Below are 23,152 nucleotides of genomic sequence, written 5' to 3'. Positions count from 1 at the left end.
AACACAGAAAATTTGATGCAGTCCAAAAATAAAGTTAGTTTTAAAATTATTTTTATTTTTTTTATTCCTATATAAATGACAGCAACAAACAACAACAGCAACTTTATCGTTTCTGATGAAAAAGTTATTGATTCATTAGTTGCGGAATTTGTTGTGGCAGAAACTAAAACCCTCAACGAAAGAATTGGTGAAAACATGATTGATTTACATAACTACCTCAAACATGATGGAGGAAGAGGAAGGAAAACTGGTACAGCTTTATTAGTAAATAAAATATCAAATTTAACGATTATAGATGTTGATATCAATAAATCGTACAATGATGAACTTAAAGAAACAGTTAGAAAAGACATTTTATCAAAACTTTCGGATAAAGATGTTATCGTTAAAACCGCATCAGGAGGTCTTCACATTTATTGCAACACTAATTTCTTCTATGCAGTTTCGAACAGAATGATTAAATGTTATTCCTGCAATGATTATGATATTGACATAATGACTTCTATGGATGATTCAAAGCGTTCTTTAGTGGTTATGGCTGATTCAAGAGTTCGAAAGAATGCAACAGAACCAATCAATACATACTCATTCATTCGTGGAAGTTACGATTCAACATTAACTAGAACAGTGAATGATATATTAAATGATTTGAATATTAAGGTAAGAGTTGAACAGAAGAGCGAAGAAATAAAGAGTATAATGAATGAAAACAAAGATGTAAACATTGACGATAAACTAGCTCAGAGCATAGTTGATGGCATCTGTGATTTTGAAGTACATAATGACGGTGGAAACATGAATTTAGAAAAAGAAATAACATTATTCACACTGTTTCAAGCTATTAATTCGTTACCTAATCATTTGATTAATGAAGCATACGATAACGTTTATAACTTCTGCAGTTTAACAGAAAATGCAAAAAGTAATTTTGAAAAAGCACGTAGTAGATATGCACATTTAATGACTTCTCCATTTGTTTTGGTGAAGATTCTAAAACTTTATCAAAAGGAATATTATGATGAATATGTTTTACCTTTATTACGTAAGCCAAAAATAACATTTGATATCAAACTTGATGACTCGTTTTTGATAACAGATATTAGACGCAAGGCTGAAAATCATCAGTATAAAAACAGTTCTGAAGTAATTGAGGATTTATCACGTGTAATTCGTTTTGTAGATTGTGGAAACAAATATTTCATTCAAAAGGACTATAATATTCACGATAAAATGAATCAAATATCATTCGTTCTTCAATCAAACATGAAAGAGTCACTTAAAATGATTAAATTATTTAATGAAGAAGGTAAAACAATAACAGCATGGGATGTACTACTAAATCAATTGTCTTCATTAACCGTTAAGGGTGTTTGCTTTAAATCTGATTCTCCAGATGTTTTCTCAACGTTTCAAGGTTATAAATACAACATTCTCGAAAAGCCTGATTACTCAAAAATTGAGATGTTTATGAATTTCATTAAAGAAGCCATTTGTGATAATAACGATGAAGTGTATAAATACCTTCTCGGCTGGATTGCATCAATGATTCAACATCCTGGAATCAAGAATGAAACAGCAATTATTTTGAAAGGACTTCAGGGAACAGGTAAAAACAGATTTACAGATATTATTTCTGAACTTCTCGCTGGTTATTCATGTAAAAACATTACTGAAATAAGTGAGCTAACGGGTAATTTCAACTCAGTAGTTGAGAATAAAATGTTTCTTGTACTTAATGAACTCAAGAATGTAGGTGAAGATAGACTCGCAAACTTCAACGCTTTGAAATCAATTATTACGGACAATGAGATTAGAATTAATGAAAAGAATCAACCCAGAAGAACTGCTCAGAATGTTGCAAACTTCATTTTCGTAACTAACAACGTCTACCCTGTCAAAATTGAAGTTGGAGACAGAAGATACGTAGTTTTAAGAGTTAATGGTAAATTCAAGGGTCAATTTGATTACTTCAAGAATTTAATGGATTCATGCACAAAGGAATTTTATGATAACCTTTTAACATATTTTATGCAATATGACCTTTCATCATTTAATGTACGAATCATACCGATGACTGAAGCCAAACAAGATTTAATTGAATTATCAACAAATCCTTTAGATGTATGGATAAATACACATTATGATGAATTGAGTGCAGGTATGACGTGTAAAAATGCTCTATTCTACAAACCATCAGACATGAAAGACAAAAACTTTCAAATGAGCATTAAAGATAAATGTGATAAGAAACAGAGAAGAATAGATGGTAAACAAACATGGTGTTATGTTTTGAAAGAAGAAATGAAAGGATTATATAAACAAATTGAACCAAACGATAATGAGGAATCATTTACTGACGATGAAATACCTGTGAATGAAGCTTTATAAATTATGATTTGAATTTATTTTTGCATTAATCCTGTGATGTTGTCAAAATGTCATGTTGTCTCATTTTTTCAGAGAAGTTAAATTACCTGGTGACCTGGTGACCTGGTGACCCCTTCAGTTCTTCAAAAATAATTAATTATTGAATAACCCATGATGTTGTCAAAATGTCATGTTGTCTCATTTTTTCAGAGAAGTTAAATTACCTGGTGACCTGGTGACCTGGTGACCCCTTCAGTTCTTCAAAAATAATTAATTATTGAATAACCCATGATGTTGTCAAAATGTCATGTTGTCTCATTTTTTCAGAGAAGTTAAATTACCTGGTGACCTGGTGACCTGGTGACCCCTTCAGTTCTTCAAAAATAATTAATTATTGAATAACCCATGATGTTGTCAAAATGTCATGTTGTCTCATTTTTTCAGAGAAGTTAAATTACCTGGTGACCTGGTGACCTGGTGACCCCTTCAGTTCTTCAAAAATAATTAATTATTGAATAACCCATGATGTTGTCAAAATGTCATGTTGTCTCATTTTTTCAGAGAAGTTAAATTACCTGGTGACCTGGTGACCTGGTGACCCCTTCAGTTCTTCAAAAATAATTAATTATTGAATAACCCATGATGTTGTCAAAATGTCATGTTGTCTCATTTTTTCAGAGAAGTTAAATTACCTGGTGACCTGGTGACCTGGTGACCCCTTCAGTTCTTCAAAAATAATTAATTATTGAATAACCCATGATGTTGTCAAAATGTCATGTTGTCACAAACTTTAGAACGGCATAATTTAAATTTTTATTTTTATCATAAATGAATACCCCACAAGCTCAAAATTTACCACGAATCATAACAAGGGAGGAAACGATAAAAATGATGCGAGAACTTGCTAAAAATAACAAACCACTAAAACTGAGAAAATGCGGTTATGCAGTAATGATGGAAAGAGAGATGTTGTCAAAGAGGAATAAAAATTAAATTTGGATTGAGTTTAAAAATTCATCTTTATTAAATTCATCTCTTCCAATCAATTTATTTATTCTATTAAATTCTTTTATTTTTGCTTCACTCAGTTTAATGATTGAACGGTAAGTTTCTAATTTTTCGATTATTTCTTTATAGTTTTCAACCCCACCGCATTGTGGCTTCTTTTTGTAATAGCATATTTTTGATTTAATTCTGTTTAGTTTCTTTTTATATTCATCGTCTGGACTCTTGGCTGCTTCGTTGTCACTCATTTCTTACGAAATAAAAAAAATTAAATATTATTTAAATATAATGGAGTAATAAAATAAATCGGAATTTCTATTAATTTATTGTTAACCTCAACTAATACATTACCGTTAATATATCTAACAAATTCAGCTATTGTGTCAAATCTTCGTCTTCTTTTTGTCATTGATTTATCAGTTTTTTCCATAATCGAGATGAATTAAAACTTTATTTCCTTGTTTAAAATTCATGAGCCCGAATTAATTTGTTCACGTTTAACATCATTTAACTTTTCCATTTGCTTTCTAATATATTCCCATTCTTTTGAAATATCATTTTTCATTTCCACGGTTTCATGTTTATAATTCTATGCCATGTATTATTGTAATAATATACTAACTGCTGTATGATGGAGTCATGATTTCCATCCCAGTATATCTGACCGTTAACCCCTAACGCATCTCTAAGAGTTCTCATTACCGCATCAACTATTTTATTATGAAACGTATATGGAGAGGATGAAATAAAAATTAATTTGTGGGAAATAATGAGTCATAGCTGCCTGAAATCCTTTATCACCATCACCCCTGATATTATCTACTCTTTCATGATCTAGTAAGTATTGAATAGCTCTTCGTGTTTCCTGTTCTGTTTTCCCTTTCACTGGAATGCAATATAAATATCTAGTGTTAATGTTAATGGCAAATAAATAAGTAACGTTTCCTTTTGAATATTCCAGATGATCGATTTCGTATGAATATGGATATGGAGCAAATGAAGGTCGACTAAATTTTTCCTTTAACGGTTGAATTTTCGGGTCAATTGGTTTATTTAATATCTTGAAATCCTTTTTAAAATCTTTTTGCTTCTTTAATGTTTGAAATGGATATAATAAAGTGAATGATGAAGGATTAACTGAAGGAGGAGGAGGTACTACTGTTGGAGGTTTTGGTGTTGTAAGTGGTTTAATTTTATCTGCTTTGATTTTGGAATTCAATCCTCCCTTCATTAATTCTGGATGTATTTTATTCATTTGTTTTAAATATGCTGTATATAAAGGTTTGATATACTTTCCCGCTTCGAGTTTATGTTGAAGGATGAATTCCAAAAGTTGATCTTCATTTAAAAGTCGGGCTGAATATGGTTTAACTAATGAATCATAAATTAAAGCTTGTGCATCATTTATGGTCTGAAGGACCTGGGTGTTTTGTTCCTTTTGTTTTTGTTCCTTTGGCTTTTGCGGCTCAGGATTATATAATTTATATAATTCATCAATATCTTCTTCTGTTAATACTTTATTTTTGAAATCTTTCAACTGTTTAAGCTGTGATTTAGTTTTTCCCTTTGAATATTCATTATTTTTAATTTTGTCTTTAATTTTAGAAATTATTCTATCATGATATTTCAAAATTTCATTTTTATAATATGGATAATAATATTCCATATCATCACCCGTTATATTGTTATCATATTTTTGGAGATATGCTTTTAAATCATAATAATTAAGAAAATTTTGATTAAATACTAAATCATCAATTAAAATTTTTAAATCTACATTATCCATTTATATAAAAATAAAATAAATGTTTAAGGGGTGCCCACCTCTTTGATCAAGAATCAAAACCATCATTAACGGTTCCTTTTGTCTCTTCTGTGGTATTTTATTAAATAAATGGCATACAACATCCATTTTCACAACATACAGCCTTAGTGTGTGCTCCTGTTAATGCAGTCTTACCAATTGTTAAGCGAGTCATTGACCCATTTTTAAGTTGTAAATTAATATTCTGACCATCAAATATCAATTTATCATTTATTATATCCAAATAATTTTCAGGTGTTAATTGTTTATTTTGTCGTAAACTAACACCCTTCATTTTTTGTGCAATCTTTTTAAAATCACTTCCATCAATTGAACCGTTGAATGATGTATAACACTTAGGACATAAAGCAACCATGTTATCACCTTGTTTCTCAATTGCTAAACCCAATAATTTTTTCTCATGTGCTTTTTCTTCAGCTTTATTCTTTAATTTGGGTTTAAATTTCTCATCAAAACAGAAGAAATCAAAAGGTGCGAATTTGAAAATGTTTTTATCATAAAATTGTTTATCGGTAACAATTGCTTGAAATGCTTGAGTGTTAGGAAGATTTGGGTCGCCAGCGATTGCCCAATAAGATGAATCAGTATCACCTTCAATGAAATGAAAACGATTAACATCCATGCATTTATACATAAAATCATAAATGAAAACCAAATACCAGTATTTAGCATTATCTAAAGTGAAGAATGCCTCTTGTAAACATGTATCACATCTATAAAATCTATCTTTAAGCATCACTTGATATGTATCTTCACCTATTTCTCTTATGTTTTTAAACTTATTTGACATACATGCAACGCGTGACTTCTGTGCATTCATTATTTTAGTCTTTGTGTAATTTTGTGTATTCATTGCATCGTAACCATATGATCCATTAAGTGAAATCTTGCAAAATAAACTTTTTCCTTTATTTCCTTCTAATTCAGCCTTTTGTCTTTCGTTCATAAATTTGTTCGCAAATTCATTAAAACAAGTGTTTTTCGTAAATGTTAAAATTGATTGAATATCATCGATGATAAAATGAAACTGTCGATTAGATACCAAAGATAATAAGAAGAAAATGGTTGATATTGGTTGTGTGTTGATGCTAACTGAGTTAATTTTCTCTGTTTCTGGTCAACTGGTAGATTGTTTGATTTCATGTAATTATACATAAAACTGCCAATTGTTTTTTCATCTGTGATAATATCTAAGTTTCTTATTATCGGTAAAAAGTTAATGTAATCATTAATGTATTTTTCATCAATGTGACCCTTTACTTCAGCCACGAATAAAGTATTTTTCTTCTTAATAATTCCCAGTGCTTTTGCTTTCTTTGTTGCTGTATCACAAATGATAACACCATTCAATCTTCCCGGCATATACATTTTATGGTCAGTATATTGAATGAAATCATGAGGATTAGATGAAAATGATGAAGGATATAATGAATTAAAGTCAACTCCAACGAAATGAGTCATAATGTTGGTGGTGTCCTCATTTGATACAGTTTTAGTTTCTGGATTATATGAAAGTTTATTAATGTGCGTGATTCCTTTAAGATTTACTCTATGTTGAACATTTGATAGACCACCAGTAATTCCATTACGGAGAATGTGATAAGCTTCAACTGAATCTAAAGTCATTGGTAAATTATTTTTTAATGCATAATTTCTTAAATTGATTCTTAAACGTTGAACATCTTCATCTTTATTTGATTTTACGACATTGCAATAACAACACATTAACTGACAATTTTCTTTGGTATGTGGTTTTTCATTATCTATTCTATCCAATGTTGGTTTATTTGCATATGTAAACGCTTTACCGCACATTTTGCATTTAGATGAAAGGATTAAATCGTGATAGTATTGATAGTCATCCATTGAAACATTGTTTTTAGTAACCCTTTCTGCTTTTTCATCTTGTTTCTTATATGATTCAATTTTATATTTCCAATACTTTTTCGTTAATTCAAAACTTGATTCCACATTTTCTTCTTCTGGATATGTTTCGTTAGGATTGAAGTTCTTATATGCTAACGCGTAACGAATCATTGAAGCATTCGATGATAAAGAAAGATTATGAAGCATATCAATTTTATAAACAAATGTTTCTTCAATAATTTTATCAATTGGGTCAATCATAATTTCAACATCTTTATTGCAATAATGAATAAAATATTCTAATCTATTCTCAAAATTTTTAGCATCATTGAGATATATTTGATAATCTGAATCGGATATTGTTTCTTGTGTTAATGCTGAATAAAATGAATCTTTCGTGAATGGTTCCACTTTATATAATTCATCTTCGTAATTCTCCCATGTGATGAATTGATAAGGGAAAAAGGATTTAACACGTGATTTATTGTTTCCGAAATCTTGAGTGAATTGGTCTAATGTCCCACCCGCTATATAATTTCTGATGTCAATAAATCTCAATTCATATGGAACGTTTGTTTTCTTTACAATGATTGCTTAAATTGTGAAGATGAACCCAGCATTGATTTTATTTTCCATTTTGCAGTGTTTAAATCACGAAGAATTAAATTTAAATCAAACTTTCCGAATTAAAACTATGATATTCACTTTATTGAATTCCTCATCTAGAAGTTCTTTAAATGCTTCCTTTTGTTTCTCATTTAATGTATTCATTAATTCTTCATATTGTTCAATATTTGATTTAGCAACTAATGAACAGGTTGAAAATAAAAATTCAATCCAATCAGAGATGAACGAATCACTTGATGTTAAGCAAAAATTCCTCGTAAATGTTTTATCACGGTCTACGACCTCGCCGCTTTGCGGCTTTATTTTAACCGTTGATGATACCATGAATGGTTTTAAGTAAGCGTTCAAAGTTGCACACTCAGAAAGTTGTAATTCTTCTTTAGTCTCTAATGTTTCGAAGTCAAAAGTAATATAATATCTTGTCGGTTGATAATATTCCTGCAAATTATGAGCTAATAACCACTGATATATCTTCTGTTTCGTAATATGTGGTGCATATGGTTGTTGTGTGTTTTGCAATTGAACGTCTTGAATTAATCTTCCATTATTTTCTTTACATTTCTCACAATGTTTTAAAAATCTTCTTTGGTTTTTCCTTTCTGGATCATCACGGATAGAATAAACTTCTTCTTTGCAAAAGGGGCAAACTTTATATCCTGTGAGTGCTTCAACGTCTGTTATTCTGTCAGCGTGAAGTTTTCCACATGGACTCTGTGTTAATAAAATATTTACTGTTTCAAATTCTGGATCTATCATTATTGAATCCACTAATGGAAAGTCTACCTTATTTATGTCCACGTCTTCTGGTTGAGGATCACAATAATAGAAATCAATATTAACATTTAACATTCTTGCTAACCTCTCACTTTCTGATGAAATGTCAAACCCTTCATATGAATCTATTGCTTCATTTAAATAACTTCTACGAGTTTTAGGATTAACACCATCAGGAATGTTATAGAAGCGTTTAAATAACCTTCTACCTTCGGCTCTTATTTGATTATCATTCATTTTAGCTGTTCCATTTTTGTTCATTTATGTAAGAATAAAAAATAAATAAAGTTTATTTTTTTAAAGTCCATAAAATGAATTAAGAACACATAAATTTTTATCATCTGCGACGTGACGAATACATTTTAATTTACTCAAGAATGTGTACCCTGATACATTAAATCTAATTCCTGTCTTATTTAATTTCACAACTTTGAAAAGGAATGTATGAATAGCTATAAAATGATGAGATGATGTTTTATGGGTTGCTTCCATTTTTTCTGAAATAAATGAATAAATATAATGTTTATAAGTTTTCATATCTTTTATGTTCTTAATAACGAATGATATAGACCTTTCCACTTCGTCTTCCTTCGGTGCTGTTCTTTCATATGAAACATTATTGGTATCTTCAATAATGAAACCACAATCGCATAAAATTTTATATGTACCAATTGTTTCTTTTGATATTTTATCTAACAAATCAAAAACTTTATCAACACCTGTGCATTTATTTAAATAATAATTTGTGTAAATATCATGATCTTCTTTCTTAATCGTATTAGTTGCATATGTCACGTTTTTAAGAGCTTTTTTGAATTTCTCGGAATCTAAAGGTGGTGAAAGTAATATACATGGATAATCTCCATCGTCAATAAACTGAAGCTTATGTTTACGAATAAATTTTGTGCCTTCTTCTGAAAGTGTTTCGTCAATATCACCATCTAATAAATTTTTAGTAGATTCCAAAAAGTAATTTTTATATCTTTCCTCATGTGATTTTTGAACTTCTGATTCTGAAGCTGGGATATTCATTAAACCCTCTACTTCATTCTCAGCATTTCTCAATTCACTAATTCTTTCATCTATTTCATTTCTTAATTGTTCCAATTTCTCAATCTCATCGTTATAATATTCATCATCTTTAATTCGTTCTTCATAATATTCAGGGAAAACATCAGGTTCTTTAGGTTTTTCTTCTTTAGATGTGGGATATAAGAAATTTATAACATCATCTTTATTCATTTTTCCATCATAACCAAATTCATTTAAAAACTCCGCGAATTTTTTACAATTTCTTAAATAATATTTATCAACTTCATAACCCGCCTCCTCTAATATATCCTTTATTTCCTCGTTTGTGAATCCTAAATTTTTAACATTGTTAGTTTTGACGCTCATTTCATACAAAATAAAAATAAATTATTCAGAACTGTAAGATATGAATTTTTAAAGTTTATTTTTCATTCATGACTCCATTGATTCCAATCTTTATTTTCAACAATGTTTAATTAATCGCGGAATATCTGACATCATCTATATATAGCTTCTTTTATTTCGTTATGTATGGGCTGAGTGTAAATGTCTTACGTTTACAAAATTTTTTAAATCTTGATTTATTCAAAAACGTAAGAATAAAAACCGTAAGAATCATACATTTTTTAATTCATATGTTAAAAAAAATGATACAAAATCATTCAATATCGTATGAATTCTTACGTTTACAAAAAAAGTCACACAACCCGTCAACATATACTACTAAACAAACAAAAATGAAAAAGATAGGAATAGCAATGAATAGTGATGTGGGTATAGAAAATGTAAGAGATATGAATGCAAAGCAATCAGTATTTAGGATATTGACCATAGATTTCGAAAAAAAATGCTGCATATTGAGCGAAAACTATGATTATATTATAAGGCTGTCATTTAAAGCATAATGAAACTATTCCCTTTTCATTTTAATCGAATAAGATAGTAAAGATTTTTGAATTAGCTAGAAACTGATGAGATGTTTTCACAAATCAGATTTTTAATCTCTATAATGCATAATTCACTCAATATCTCAATTTTGATATTGCGAGATATTTTTGCTATCGGTTTTGCAATTTTGACACAATAGCAAGAGGGTTCTATAAGCATTATTATCAACGTAGAATCTGAATATCATATCAGAAAATGTCGCAAATCTGACATTTACCCGACCAAATAGCAAAAATAATTGAATACTTTTCGCAAAAACTTTAAAAATCGATAAAAATATGAAATATAGATATTAAAGAGACTTTTTATATAATATTCATAAAGATTTTCCAAAAATATGATACCGCAAAATTAAAAAAGTGACGTCTTGAGTGGAGTCAAAGGTCGAAATTGCTAGCTAAATGTTTTTTAGCGAAATTGCGTATTGTACGTTTTTTTCGCAAAACGAAACCCTTAATTGTAATTGCAAACTCCTTTCGAGAAACGATTTTCGAATGTGACATTCATGTCAAACAATTAAGCAAATTTCTTATCTGAGTACATGTATGCAGGGTACCATGGAAAGACCCTGCATATATGCACTCAGATCGGAAACTTTGTTCACGATGTCACATCGTGGAACAAAAGTGGACAATATTCCCGATCTGAGTACATGTATGCAGGGTGCCATGGAAAGACCCTGCATATAGGGATGCGTTAAACACGCCATTTGACCGGGCGTACATTTTTTTGTTCGCCCAAAAATTTCGCCATTTGAGAAATTCAAAAATTAAAAATAAAATTTTAATCTTGATTTTTTTATTTTCGTGATTTTTTTGAAACTTACATAAGCGATGAAATACTTTTTTTAAGTAATCGTTTATTATATATAAATATATCTTAATAAATTTATTCCTTAAGGTAGAGCGTGTTCAAATTTAAAATCTCATACAATATTTTCTTAATGGCGTATTTTTCTGAGGTCGCCCAAATAAAGGCGAATTCAAAATTGAGAACTCCAAGGCGTATGGCGAGTATTCAAAATGTACGCCACTTACAAAATATTGAATGTGGATTATCAATTTTTTGCGTGTTCAATTTCAAATTTTGATATTTATGTTTATTTTATTCAGTATAATGCTAAGAATTAAAATATAAAATTCATAGAATTTTTTCTTTGAAAATATTTTACATTTTTATTAGACCACTCCTAGACTAGTCATCAGGTTATCCTCAGATCATCCTCAGACTACTCCTTATCAGATTACTCATCATCCTCAGACTACTCCTTAGACCCTCCTCATCAGACTACTCCTCAGATCTTCCTCATAAGACTCCTCCTCAGATCTTCCTCCTGAGACTACTCTTCAGACTACTCCTTAGAGTCCTCCTCATCAGACTAGTCCTGAGACTAGTCCTCAGACTACTCCTGAAACTACTCCTCAGATTATCCTCAGACTCCTCCTCAGATTATCCTCAGACCCCTCCTCAGATTATCCTCAAACTCCTCCTCAGACCCCTCCTCAGATTATCCTCAAACTCCTCCTCAGATTATCCTCAGACTAGTCCTCAGATTACTCCTGAAACTACCCCTCAGATTATCCTCAGACTCCTCCTCAGATTATCCTCAAACTACTCCTCAGTCTAATCCTCAGACTCCTCCTCAGATTATCCTCAAACTCCTCAGACTACTCCTCAAACTACTCCTCAGACTCCTCCTCAGATTATCCTCAAACTCCTCAGACTACTCCTCAAACTACTCCTCAGACTCCTCCTCAGATTATCCTCAAACTCCTCAGACTACTCCTCAAACTACTCCTCAGACTCCTCCTCAGATTATCCTCAAACTCCTCAGACTACTCCTCAAACTCCTCAGATTATCCTCAAACTCCTCAGACTACTCCTCAAACTCCTCAGACTACTCCTCAAACTCCTCAAACTACTCCTCAGATTATCCTCAGATTATCACTTTACATATATATATCGATAACTAAGTTAGTATACATAACAAGGGTACGACGGCACTGCGTTCCACCGTACCCCTGTTATGTGAATTTGACACTTTATGAAACCGTTAACGTATATTTTACAACACAAACGACAACACTAACTTAACCTTAAATATTTACAAAACCACCAACCACTTCACCTCACTAACGTTTTCACAAACGACTTCACTAATGTAAAAAATAAACGTTCTCACTTACAAAAGTATTGCAACTCCTCCCATTGCTGTGCTTCACATAACAGCTCATAATCTTCTGACTCACTTTCTTCTTCATATAGGTCAAAGTCACTGTCAAAATAAATGTTAGTAAGTTTTGACAAAGCTAATGAAACACGCTTACCGTTTGTATCATATGCTTGTATAAACTTTCCATTATGCTTGTAGTCATAAACGCTCAAACTAACTTTACCCTTTCTCCCTCGTATCTGATAGAATGTATTTTCACGAGGAACGAAGAACAAATTCTTGAACTCATGACCATTGTAGTTTGTTATCTCAATAGTTTTCGTCATTACATCCAAATAAAAATTTTCAGTAAAAATAAAACTAACGTTAAAAATTTCTCATAACATAAACGTTCTCATTACTTTATAACTCTTCTAGCTTCTTCTTAAGTTCAGCAATGTTGTCCTCATGAAGTTTAATCTTTCTCAAAATTCCTTCTTTATCTAATGGTTGCTTTATCTTTCTAAACTGAACTCTACCATCCTTCATAGTATGAACGTAAAAACCTTCTGGAACCGCTCCTGATTTAATGTATTCTACCAAAAACTTTTGTTTCATTGCTTCAGTGACTTTATTTGTCATTTCAATCAAATAAAAATTTTAATATTAAATAAAAATAACGTTATTTTTTCAGTAAGGAAACGCAGGAGTTTTACGATTTATTTGAGGAGTAGGTTCTGGTTTAAATGTTGGAGTCGGTTTAGGAGTTGACTTTTGAACAGGAGTTTGTACTTTCATAGGTTCAGGAGTCATTGAAGGTTTTGCTTGTGAAGGCGTTGGTTTTGGCGAAGGTGTTGGAGTTTGTTTAACTTCAGCTACTTCAGTATTATTTACAACATTTGCTTTGTTTCTTTTCAACATCATAACTGCTCCTGCTGTAGCTAGCAAACCTAGTGGGAGACCATATCTTATATAAGGACTTGACCAAATGCTATTTTTGACAGGAGCTGGTGGAACACCTAACCTTGGTGAGACTGCTCTTTGCCATTGTGCAGCTCGTAAGAAATATTCAATAGGTGCTCCATAATCGTTTGGTAAAGTTTGTTTCATAGATGGTGAAGGTTCACGAGAGCTTGATGAAGAACTCATTTATAAGCTTTAAAAATAATAACGTTCATCCTTTATTCCTCACTGTCGTCCGTAGCTAAGTTATAGTCATCTAATCTTATTATGGGGATGCCATTAGCACGCACCTGAATGGCAAAGCAACAATCCCTCATAAATCCAATAAGTGGCTTTGGTACATTTTCAGTTGCTAGTTCAATAGGTCCTTTAACAGACAATTTGTATGTTATTGGAGCAGTAGATGTTTGACCTTGCTGGAAGCAAAAGTCCACTTCTGTTGGAAAACCACATAAGAAATGTGTGTTGTCATAGCTATCCCATTTATGTTCCACACTACCATCATCCACCAATGACCTCATAACATCTTCATTAAATCCTATCATATCATTGTTTGTATTGCAAGCGTTCGCAACCATTTCATAAAATACAGGTCCATATGATTTTTCAGGTTCTGCAGGCATATTTCCATAAGCTCCCATGGAAAGCTGAAGATATTTAAACTTAGGGTTCTCAAAATTAACATAATAGTTGTCTTTCTTTCTAAATAGTGCCCAAATACTTTTAACATTAATAGGCGTATAAGCTGCTGTAAATGTTGCACTTGAACTATCTGTATTCTTTGAGAATGAACCGTCCATAGGAATCCAATCCATAACTTTAACAGGAAAACATAAAGCCTCGTTTGTATAATGTTCTACAAGTTCTGTATAAATGTTAGGTCTAAAGAGAATGACTTTGGATGAATAAAACATTCATTAAAATCCATCTTTGTTCGAAATAGTTGCTGGGTTACAGTTGTAATAGTAACTGTTCCACTAGCTTCTACTGCCTTCGTTATCATAGTGAATGGTTCATTCCATGGAACAAATTTATTTGTCGGTGGATTTGAATCTGAAGCAAATGCAACTTTAAGAGTTGGATTGAAAGCAATGATATCATTTACAGATATAGATGTGCATTGTAAGGCGTCGCTACTGAACTTTACTTTAAGCTGAATGTTTCCTGCAAAAGCTGGAATAAATCGAATAGCTTCTAATGGAAGGAATCTTCTAACAGGAATTCTTAAACGAAGCTTAAAATCAAATGATTTTCCTGCTGTAATTGGACCACTAACAATTTGTCCTGTTCTGCATGTTCCCGAATGACTCCATACATCTTCATGTCGAGTCTTTGAGAAAACATCTACTTTCTTTATTTGTTCGGTAGTTTGTGAGTTTGAAGTTATATATGCTTCTTCTCTTGCGTTGTCTTGAGAATATACGATACGACCATTTGCAAGGATTTGATATCCAGCAACTGCATAGAAAGCGTCATCGAAACCAATCCAAAATCCTGGTGGGTTTGTTTTATTGGAACCTGAACCAATTTCTTTATCTACAATAAATTGACCTTCCATTTTATACGTAATGAATGTATTGTAAAGGTCCAACATATTTTCACCAGGAGGTGAGAGATTGAATGTTACCCATGTGTTATCTTTAGCAGTTCCAGGTTGTGATGGAATCTTTGCGTCAGAATATTTTCTATTAGTGTCACCAATTTGAACTGCATTGTCTATGATATCGAAATATGAGCGAATCTGATGAATATGCTCTGCTGGAGTAAATTCGTTTAGCTGTTCGTTCTGCATGTATTTACTTCAGATAAAAATATCTATTTACTTCATTATTCTCACTCTTCTTCTTGGCATTCGTGGTGGAAGTTGTTTCTTGACATTTTCAATGAACTGTACATTCTCTTTTGTCTCAACTTCTTTCACTGGTGGGTCAGGGTTCTTTGACTCGGTTTGTTTTTCAATGAAATTCACGAACTTTGCAATAAGCTCTTGGTTCGTTATTGAAAGTACATCTGGCTTCTTTTCTTCTGGTTCTATTGACTTTTCAGTTTGAACAGAAGGTTTTATATGGGCTTCGTGGACTTCACCCTTGCCATACACCTTAATGTTGTCGCTTTCTGCATTCGCTAATGGAACCTTTCTTTTTCTTACGTATATTTTACCATCTTTACTCTGACTTACGTAATAGAAAGGATGTTGTATTCCTCTTGCGTCATTTAATATAATAGACTCTCGCTCTGATTTTGACAAGCTCATTTTACATCGGTTAAAGTTTTAATTTTGTTTTTTATCTGCAGTCAAATGACTCAGACAAGCCCTACGGACAAGACCCAAGGGGTCATAGATGTTGAAGCATTGAAGAAAGAAATTCGTGAGCAAATTTTATCCGAACTGAAGGAACAAAAACAAGAACAAAAGCCAGAGAGACCAAAGAGAAAACTTAGTGAAAAACAACTTGCTGCATTAGCTGCTGGAAGACAAAAGAACCCAAGACTACTGGCGAAAAAAGCTAGAGAAGAAGCTGAAGCAAAAGCTAAAGAAGCTGAAGCAAAGAAAGAGTAAATGGTTTATTTTTATCCGAATTAAATGTATAGACAAATACCTTTATCTGTTGCGTTCAGTAGTGAAAACCCTGACGTCAAAATAAAGGGGAACAGAGTAACGTTTAAGTTTCCAACAGACTGGATTGTGAACATAAATGAAGAGAAGTACATTGGCATAACATCTATGTATATAACACGTGCTTTCAGAAAGGTTGACTTTATACTTCAAGTCGAGATAGAAAATGACGAACAGTCTTTAAGCGCCCAAAACATTCACATATACAAATACTTCAATGACAGTACGACGTTAGAAGACTGTATAATTACATTTTACGAAAATTTTCAAAAGAAGTTTAACATTGAAGTACAAACTTTACAGCCTTTACGTGATTTTCTTGCAGAACTGAAAGAAGAAGGAATTGTAGAAAGATTAATAGCTTTTCATTACGAGTTTGTAACAAATGAAGATGGAACACATGACTGTCAATTCATTGTATTCTCACCATTCAATGAAGTAGCTAAAAAGAAAAAAAATCCATTACGTATAAGATTTCAAATCTCTGAACCAAGTGATGATTTCAAGAATGTTTTCAATTATGATGCAATGCTTCCGAGGAAAAATGATTTTTCCGAAATTAGATTTCCAGGCATTTGGGATAGAAAGCAAGCTATATTATATTCAAACTTAAGTAAGGGAGTTGAAAATGAGTTCATTGGTCATACAAGAACTTCACCACTTCCTAACCCTAAATACTATAAATTAACTGGCTTCAATCGTGAGTTTTGGATAGACATGTTCTCCACTCATGACCATAACTGCCCAGTGTTCTTACCTCCAGACCATAAGGACTGTCTCTACATTGAAGCACAACTCTTAAACTCTACCATCGCAGTATTGTAAATGACCACATGGGCTTCGCCCTTGCCGCTAGTTTTATTTTTATCACGAATGACCTCATTGCTGACAAAAATAAATGACCTCATTATTTTTCTCATTCATGACCTCAGAACTTAAGCTTTCTTATGAATGAAGTCTTAGTCTGAATAGAAAAGTTAAACTTCTCTTCAAAGCAAGGTTGACATGACTTACATAAGTCAAATCCAATCTCTTGACCGTCATAAAGTGCTTTGTAAAGTTTCATTAAACTGAACTCAGAGTCTTTGTCATATGTTCCTTGCGGAACCATTAAACCTTTATCTTCATCATAGAAACACTGAACAGAGTCAGGAAACATTTCATTAGCGGTTAAAGCAATAACATCTTGCTTCACGCCTTTCATTCTGCAGTGAAATGCAACTTCATTTAAATCGTTCGTGAGTAAGTCTATGTAAGTCTTCTTTCCACAAAATATTGACTTGTATGCTAAACTTTGTTTTCCAGGTGTGATTTCTGCAAAGTCGCTATGAAATTGACCAAGGTTTTTACCAATGAGAACTCTTCCATAACGTTTCTCAAACTCTTCAGCTAAACGAGGGATATCTTCATTGTAGAGATGCATACTGTCCGTATCGCTATAAAAGATGTCCATTCCTAAGTCCTCAGCAGTACAGAATACTTCACACATTATTCTCTTCGACATAGACAGAATGTTAACACCAAGTGGACAGAAGTTAAAGTGTCTGCAAATGCTTTTCGTTAGCTTGAAAATAGTTTTATCTGAACCATCCAAACCTTCGAACTTCACTATATGGTTGTAGTTTCTGATGGCATATCTTATAGCATCTTTGTCATTTACTATGGTTATTTTTGACTCAATAGGAGATAGAATAGTTTTGCCATAAATACTGTTCAGAATGAGCTTTATATTTTCTTGCAAAGGATTTCCTTCTTTCTTATACTTTAACCTTAACTCAAACAACTTCTTTACTTCATCTCTTATTCTAATATCTCTGTTTCCATCGTAATAGTATCCTTGCAACACTTCACATTTGACACCTTGATATTTTATGAGGTCTTGTAATGTTATATGGTCAACATACATTAAACAGCAAGTGTTTGAACTTCTGGGAACGTTAAGTTCTGGATTTAGTTCAGGGTCACAAACTATTAAAGGAAAGTGTCTATGTATTCCAATCTCTGTTATCTTAATGAGAACAAAGAAGCCAGACATAAACTTTTCACCAATGGGTTCCTTTTGGTCGTCATCGAATAAATGTCTCATGAGATACTCTGTGCTTAACATCTTTCTTCATAACCTTTGGAATACCTTCTAAAGTATAAAGTCTTGCTATAGCTGATGGATATAATGAAACAGCGTCGAATCAGCAATGAGTTTCTTTTCGCTCTTTTGTTTCATGTTATCTGACAACATACATCTTCCACCTTGAATGCATCTCGAAATAAATTCTCTTGGTTTATTTGAGAGGTCATATAAATTTCCATTCGGGAAGTACACTCTGTTCTCAAATAATTTGTTAGCAATTGAACAAATACTAACGTAGTCATAAACGTTTAAATCAAATTCTTTCAATATGTCATTGCGGAACTTAACAAAACCTTCTCTTAAAATTCTTACATCTTGTTTGCAATAAAATGTGCTATACTTTTCTAAGTCGAAGTGGTTCTCATCTATTCTGCAACCTTTGATGGAATCTATGTTTTTCATGAATGTATCTGCATCCCGGATAAACTTACATGCTTCAGAAATGACACCAGTTCTGTTGTCATTTGCTAACAAAACACTGCTGTAGTAGTTATATGGAAATACTTCTTTCGGTCCTGTTTGTAAGTTAAACATAGCAGGAAATAGTTTAAGCTTCTTATTTATAACACTGTAAGAGTCTTTTATAATAATTGCCCTTCCTTTATATAAGCCAGTTATTTGCATTGTTCGTGAACCTTTAATGATGGGAGTTCCTTTCACTTCTGTCATGTGTCTTAAGATGAAGTTTATATCATAACTGAGGTTATGGAAATATATTAAACTCTTGTCAGGAAGTCGCTCCAAAAATTCTGTTGCACAGTTCTGACCCCAAATGCTTTCACTCACTGAACCATCTTCACTGTCGTAACATATGTTAAAAGCTTTATGAAAGCCATCGGTACTGCACTCAAAGTCAGCAAAGAAAACGTGCTCAGGAATGAACTTGCACTTATTTTTATTTACTTCTTGACTCGGCTTTCTTCTTCAGTTGTACACAATACTTTGGAGCATATGTCAAATCTTTAAATGGTGCAAGGTTCTGTTTATATAAGTCAGTCGTATATGTGAAAAGTTCTCCATAAGAAATAGGTTCGAAATATTTGCACTCCCACAATGTTTTCATAACATCCCATAACGGGTTGTTCTATCATAACGAACTACATATTTATCTTCTCTCTTTGTATAAATCTTCATTGTTTCTCAATGTTCATTCCACCACAAGCTTTGAGATTTCTATATAGTTGCGAATGAAATATGTTGTCATTGGTAATCTTTCATTTAGCATGTAGTGGTCTTCAACAAGAAGTAAGTCAATAGTTCTAACAGTTTCACATTCTTTTGGTATATATCTCTTTATTTCATTATGTCTTGAGTCATTGAAATAACCAATGGTAACATTAAATGCTATACCTGTTGCGTCAGAAATTTCTTGTACTTTACTTTGAGGAAAGTCTCTAACACGAATGACTTCTCTCATGTGGTCAATAGTCCATCTACTCCAGCCTGAATGCAAGCATAAACGAAACAATTGTCTTCTGTCATAAGTGTTGCAGTTCTTTTGTTCAGTTCATTGAAGATTTGGTAGCTCAAGATTTATAGGTAATGTGCAAAGATACTTCCAGAACTGACCGCTTCTCTTCTTATAAAACTTCTTTTCACCATTATCTTTCCAAAAGCTTTCTATAAGTGCTGGGTTTCCTGTTTGCTTAAGAGCTTCCAAAATGGCTTTCTGGTCATTTGTCAGTGTGCTTTCATCTCTATATGGTCTCTTTTTTGGTTTGCCTTTCTTTACATCTGACATCGTTAAGCCTTCATATTCTGTTAAATCATACATCTTTATTTCAGTAAGATTCTTTATGTTTGTCAAGAAGAAGTCATAGTGCATTTCAACAATACCTGCAGCATTTGCTTCTATCTCTGATATAAAGTTCTCCTTCAAGAGCTGATGTAGTAATGTTCCAATATTATTGAGGTTTAACGTAGAACATTCATACTTTCCACCAAGTTTATAACATACCATCCATCTCTGTTGTGAGTTTATTTTAATTTTCTCTAAGAGTCTCATGAAAACCTTACCGAAATGTTTGTGTAAGTAGTCTCTGTTTGGTTCATCTAAAGCTTCGATGTTAAAGTCAATGAGTCTATTGCCTGACTTCACATTTCTCTTCCTATTCTCTTCATCTTTCTTTAACCATCTCTCACCTTCTTTTGGTTTGTCGTCAATGGAACGAATGACATCGTTAGCTTTGCGAACTTGTTCTATAGCGCTTTAAACATCTCTCTTCTCTGTTGTTTCAGTGTGTCGTCTTCTTCTTGTTTCACCAACGTTTGCATTTGTTATGTCAAACATTTCTCTTCTTACTTCATGAGGTACTGAACGTCTATGATATAAGTCAATAGCAACGTCATTTAAAGGAAATGCTCTTGCATGGACTTCGTCCTCGCCGCGTTGCGGCTTTATGAACTCATGAATTCTATCATAACTTATTGCACCATTATAGTCTTTAATGAAGTCAGCGAGTGCTTTTTTGTTTGTTGCGTAATGCTTTGCAACATCTATGTTAGCTTCTGTAAGAAGTTGTTTTATTTCCGAGTGTTCTAACTTAGACAACTTCCGATACATCTTTAGTAGGAAATAAAAAAATATTTTTTGAAAAAATTAGATTAGATTTTTTAAGTTATTTTTCAAAATAATTTAATATTTTTATTTTAATGAAACACATGCAAGATTGCAAGTTCTTTTCATACAATGCTCTCGCTACTGCCATCAAGAATGAGTTCAATAATGCTTCAAATGTTAATGTTATCTTTAACAAGAAGTTTGTGAAAGAATCTAAGTTTGGTCAGTATGTCAGACCATTAGCTATCGTCATTGACCGCAAACGTTATACTTCACAAGAGTTAGCAGTAGTTTTGAAACAAAAGAGTTTCTTCGTGAATGTCAAAGATACTCATATACTGTCATAAAGAACTCTAAATTGACTTCTTCAGTATTGCTTTAAATCTTTCCGAACAGAAAGAATATAAGAAGGGTGAAACAAATGTGAAATATTATCCTTCATCTCTGAAGACAATAACGAACAAAGATGTTATACAGAAATTCTTACCAAAGGTTGAAGAAGCTTCTATTGACATTGACGAAGGAAGTGAAATGGTTGAAGAAATAGACCCTGAAGCTATTTAAGCAAAAATATATTTTTGGTTAGTCTTCATATCGACATTTTACAACAATTCCCCAATGTATAAACTTTTCATACGCTTTTTCATAAGCTTTATATACCTTCAGAAATTTTGCATAATCTTTAGAAGCATTTAGATATTGTTTAAATGCTTTGTATGTCTTCAGAAATTTTGCATAATCTTTTACATGTTGTTCGTTCTCTTCTTCTGTCATGAGTTCCGAATATTCTAAATTCATGTTCTTTCATATGAGATAAATTTTATAAAAAAATAAAATATAGCGTAGATTTTTTTATTCTTCCTCTTTGAAGTTATCGAATATTCTGTTATTTTTTCCTTCAGTAATGTTAAGTCTTCTTTGAATGTAAGTATTGTGCAACCTTTGATGTCATAGTGTGTTTGAGGAAGAGTATTTTTGACAATTTCCTTTATTTGCTCATTCGGTGTCATTGAAATCGGTAAGTTTCACGATAGAACCAGTTTCTGTCAGATTATATATCTTAAGTCATAAAAGCTTTGTTGTTTCTTCTGACTAAATGCAACATAACCATATCTCTTCTTCTTCTTTTCCAACTCTTCAGTATATATCATATACTTATAACTCTTTTCCTTTCCTTTTGTACTGAACGCGGTATTCTTTCTGTATGCTTTTGTCTTTGGATTCAATGACTTCATCTTTTGCTTGAAGTTTCTTTTCCATCTCTCCACGTTCTGCTTTATATAGTTCATCTAACATCATGAAAATATAACAAGCATAACGAGGTGAAGCCCACATTGCTACAGCTACTAAAAGTCTATGAACATAATAACCTTTCAAACCAGGAGCCAAATTCTTGCGATTTTCGTACGGAATCTCTTCTCTCGGTTTTCGAGGGAAGCAATCATATTGAGGAAGAGTTCTTCTAAAATTTCTTTTGTCTGTTGGTTTTCAAACCAATGATGATGCCTTGTTTTGTAGACGAAGAGGCATTCATTATTACTTTTGCAATTTGGTAATTGTCAATTTGACTGAACGTAATGAGAAGTATGTTGTTTAATAGCTGTATGTACTTGTATTCTTCATTATGGTTCATGAACGATAGCATTGTTGTGTTCTTGATGTGTCATTACTGTTTTACATACAAAAATATAAAAAATAATAAATTAAAACTAACTTAATTTTCTGACTTTCACATAGACCAAAATAAACGTTTACATGTTTTTTCAGACTTCGTCATAAGTTTTATGAAGCTTTATCTTATTCATCTACTTCAAACGTTTTTTACTTTCGTGGGAGAACCATAGCATTTCTCAAAAACTTCAAGCAGTTCTGTTTCAGGCTCTCATATCATTAACACAACTTGTTATGTGACTGGTAGTCATATTTTTGTTATATTATATGTCTCCTATCTTACTATCTTTTGTAGTTGAAGGGTTTGTTTGAACGATATAATTAGTAACTCACTTGCTAACGGTTACGTATGAATGACCATATGTTATGAAGTTATTATCCAATCCAACTGGTCTAACCATACAACACTATTGGTATAAGACTTTAGTCTGTAAGATATGCTCTTGTTCATGAAATGCTACCTGATATCATCACAGCTCAGGATTTCTTGTCACCAATTTTTGAGTTTGAAAGCATGTGTCTACTCCAGTCGTTTTGTTTCTTTCCGATGGAGAATAAGTCTGACAAAGATATTTGTTTGTATTTAGTTTTGAGTATCTTAGTTTAATCACCTATTC

General features: G+C 32.1%; 12 protein-coding genes and 3 pseudogenes across 15 annotated transcripts, besides 2 other annotated features; 5 read left to right on the top strand and 10 right to left on the bottom strand.

Moving 5' to 3' along the window:
- Positions 1-9,829: part of a mobile genetic element that runs on past the window's edge.
- Positions 76-1,184, top strand: TVAGG3_0881010 (Prim-pol domain family; the record flags this gene model as incomplete). The annotated part of the gene is made up of 1 exon (XM_051250438.1): positions 76-1,184. A coding segment is annotated over one exon (1,109 nt), but the record flags the coding sequence as incomplete, so codon positions are not given.
- TVAGG3_0881000 (uncharacterized protein) lies at positions 1,282-2,158 on the top strand (the record flags this gene model as incomplete). Its single annotated transcript, XM_051250437.1, has 1 exon — positions 1,282-2,158. A coding segment is annotated over one exon (877 nt), but the record flags the coding sequence as incomplete, so codon positions are not given.
- Positions 3,357-3,620, bottom strand: TVAGG3_0880990 (uncharacterized protein; the record flags this gene model as incomplete). The annotated part of the gene is made up of 1 exon (XM_051250436.1): positions 3,357-3,620. One exon carries the CDS (start codon positions 3,618-3,620, stop codon positions 3,357-3,359), a length of 264 nt encoding a protein of 87 aa, XP_051085911.1.
- Positions 4,338-5,158, bottom strand: TVAGG3_0880980 (uncharacterized protein; the record flags this gene model as incomplete). Its single annotated transcript, XM_051250435.1, has 1 exon — positions 4,338-5,158. A coding segment is annotated over one exon (821 nt), but the record flags the coding sequence as incomplete, so codon positions are not given.
- On the bottom strand, positions 5,259-6,340 carry TVAGG3_0880970 (annotated as a pseudogene). The gene has a single exon. A coding segment is annotated over exon 1 (1,082 nt).
- On the bottom strand, positions 8,240-8,725 carry TVAGG3_0880960 (uncharacterized protein; the record flags this gene model as incomplete). The annotated part of the gene is made up of 1 exon (XM_051250434.1): positions 8,240-8,725. A coding segment is annotated over one exon (486 nt), but the record flags the coding sequence as incomplete, so codon positions are not given.
- On the bottom strand, positions 8,762-9,496 carry TVAGG3_0880950 (uncharacterized protein; the record flags this gene model as incomplete). The annotated part of the gene is made up of 1 exon (XM_051250433.1): positions 8,762-9,496. The coding sequence occupies one exon, from the start codon at positions 9,494-9,496 to the stop codon at positions 8,762-8,764; it is 735 nt and encodes a 244-aa protein (XP_051085908.1).
- Positions 9,830-12,443: 2,614 nt separating the features above from the next.
- Positions 12,444-23,152: part of a mobile genetic element that runs on past the window's edge.
- TVAGG3_0880930 (uncharacterized protein) lies at positions 13,020-13,238 on the bottom strand (the record flags this gene model as incomplete). The annotated part of the gene is made up of 1 exon (XM_051250432.1): positions 13,020-13,238. The coding sequence occupies one exon, from the start codon at positions 13,236-13,238 to the stop codon at positions 13,020-13,022; it is 219 nt and encodes a 72-aa protein (XP_051085907.1).
- TVAGG3_0880920 (repellent protein 1 family) lies at positions 13,287-13,745 on the bottom strand (the record flags this gene model as incomplete). Its single annotated transcript, XM_051250431.1, has 1 exon — positions 13,287-13,745. One exon carries the CDS (start codon positions 13,743-13,745, stop codon positions 13,287-13,289), a length of 459 nt encoding a protein of 152 aa, XP_051085906.1.
- On the bottom strand, positions 13,778-14,080 carry TVAGG3_0880910 (uncharacterized protein; the record flags this gene model as incomplete). Its single annotated transcript, XM_051250430.1, has 1 exon — positions 13,778-14,080. The coding sequence occupies one exon, from the start codon at positions 14,078-14,080 to the stop codon at positions 13,778-13,780; it is 303 nt and encodes a 100-aa protein (XP_051085905.1).
- Positions 15,379-15,813, bottom strand: TVAGG3_0880900 (uncharacterized protein; the record flags this gene model as incomplete). The annotated part of the gene is made up of 1 exon (XM_051250429.1): positions 15,379-15,813. The coding sequence occupies one exon, from the start codon at positions 15,811-15,813 to the stop codon at positions 15,379-15,381; it is 435 nt and encodes a 144-aa protein (XP_051085904.1).
- On the top strand, positions 15,859-16,119 carry TVAGG3_0880890 (uncharacterized protein; the record flags this gene model as incomplete). Its single annotated transcript, XM_051250428.1, has 1 exon — positions 15,859-16,119. The coding sequence occupies one exon, from the start codon at positions 15,859-15,861 to the stop codon at positions 16,117-16,119; it is 261 nt and encodes an 86-aa protein (XP_051085903.1).
- On the top strand, positions 16,333-17,001 carry TVAGG3_0880880 (uncharacterized protein; the record flags this gene model as incomplete). Its single annotated transcript, XM_051250427.1, has 1 exon — positions 16,333-17,001. A coding segment is annotated over one exon (669 nt), but the record flags the coding sequence as incomplete, so codon positions are not given.
- On the bottom strand, positions 17,105-20,867 carry TVAGG3_0880870 (annotated as a pseudogene). The gene has a single exon. A coding segment is annotated over exon 1 (3,763 nt).
- TVAGG3_0880860 lies at positions 20,957-21,428 on the top strand (annotated as a pseudogene). Its single transcript has one exon. A coding segment is annotated over exon 1 (472 nt).

This window comes from Trichomonas vaginalis, chromosome VI (genome assembly GCF_026262505.1).
Source record: "Trichomonas vaginalis G3 chromosome VI, whole genome shotgun sequence".
In the NCBI taxonomy this organism is placed as follows: domain Eukaryota; phylum Parabasalia; order Trichomonadida; family Trichomonadidae; genus Trichomonas; species Trichomonas vaginalis.
The sequence above is the reverse complement of the archived record's forward strand: the minus strand, read 5'-3'. Positions and strand labels throughout refer to the sequence as shown.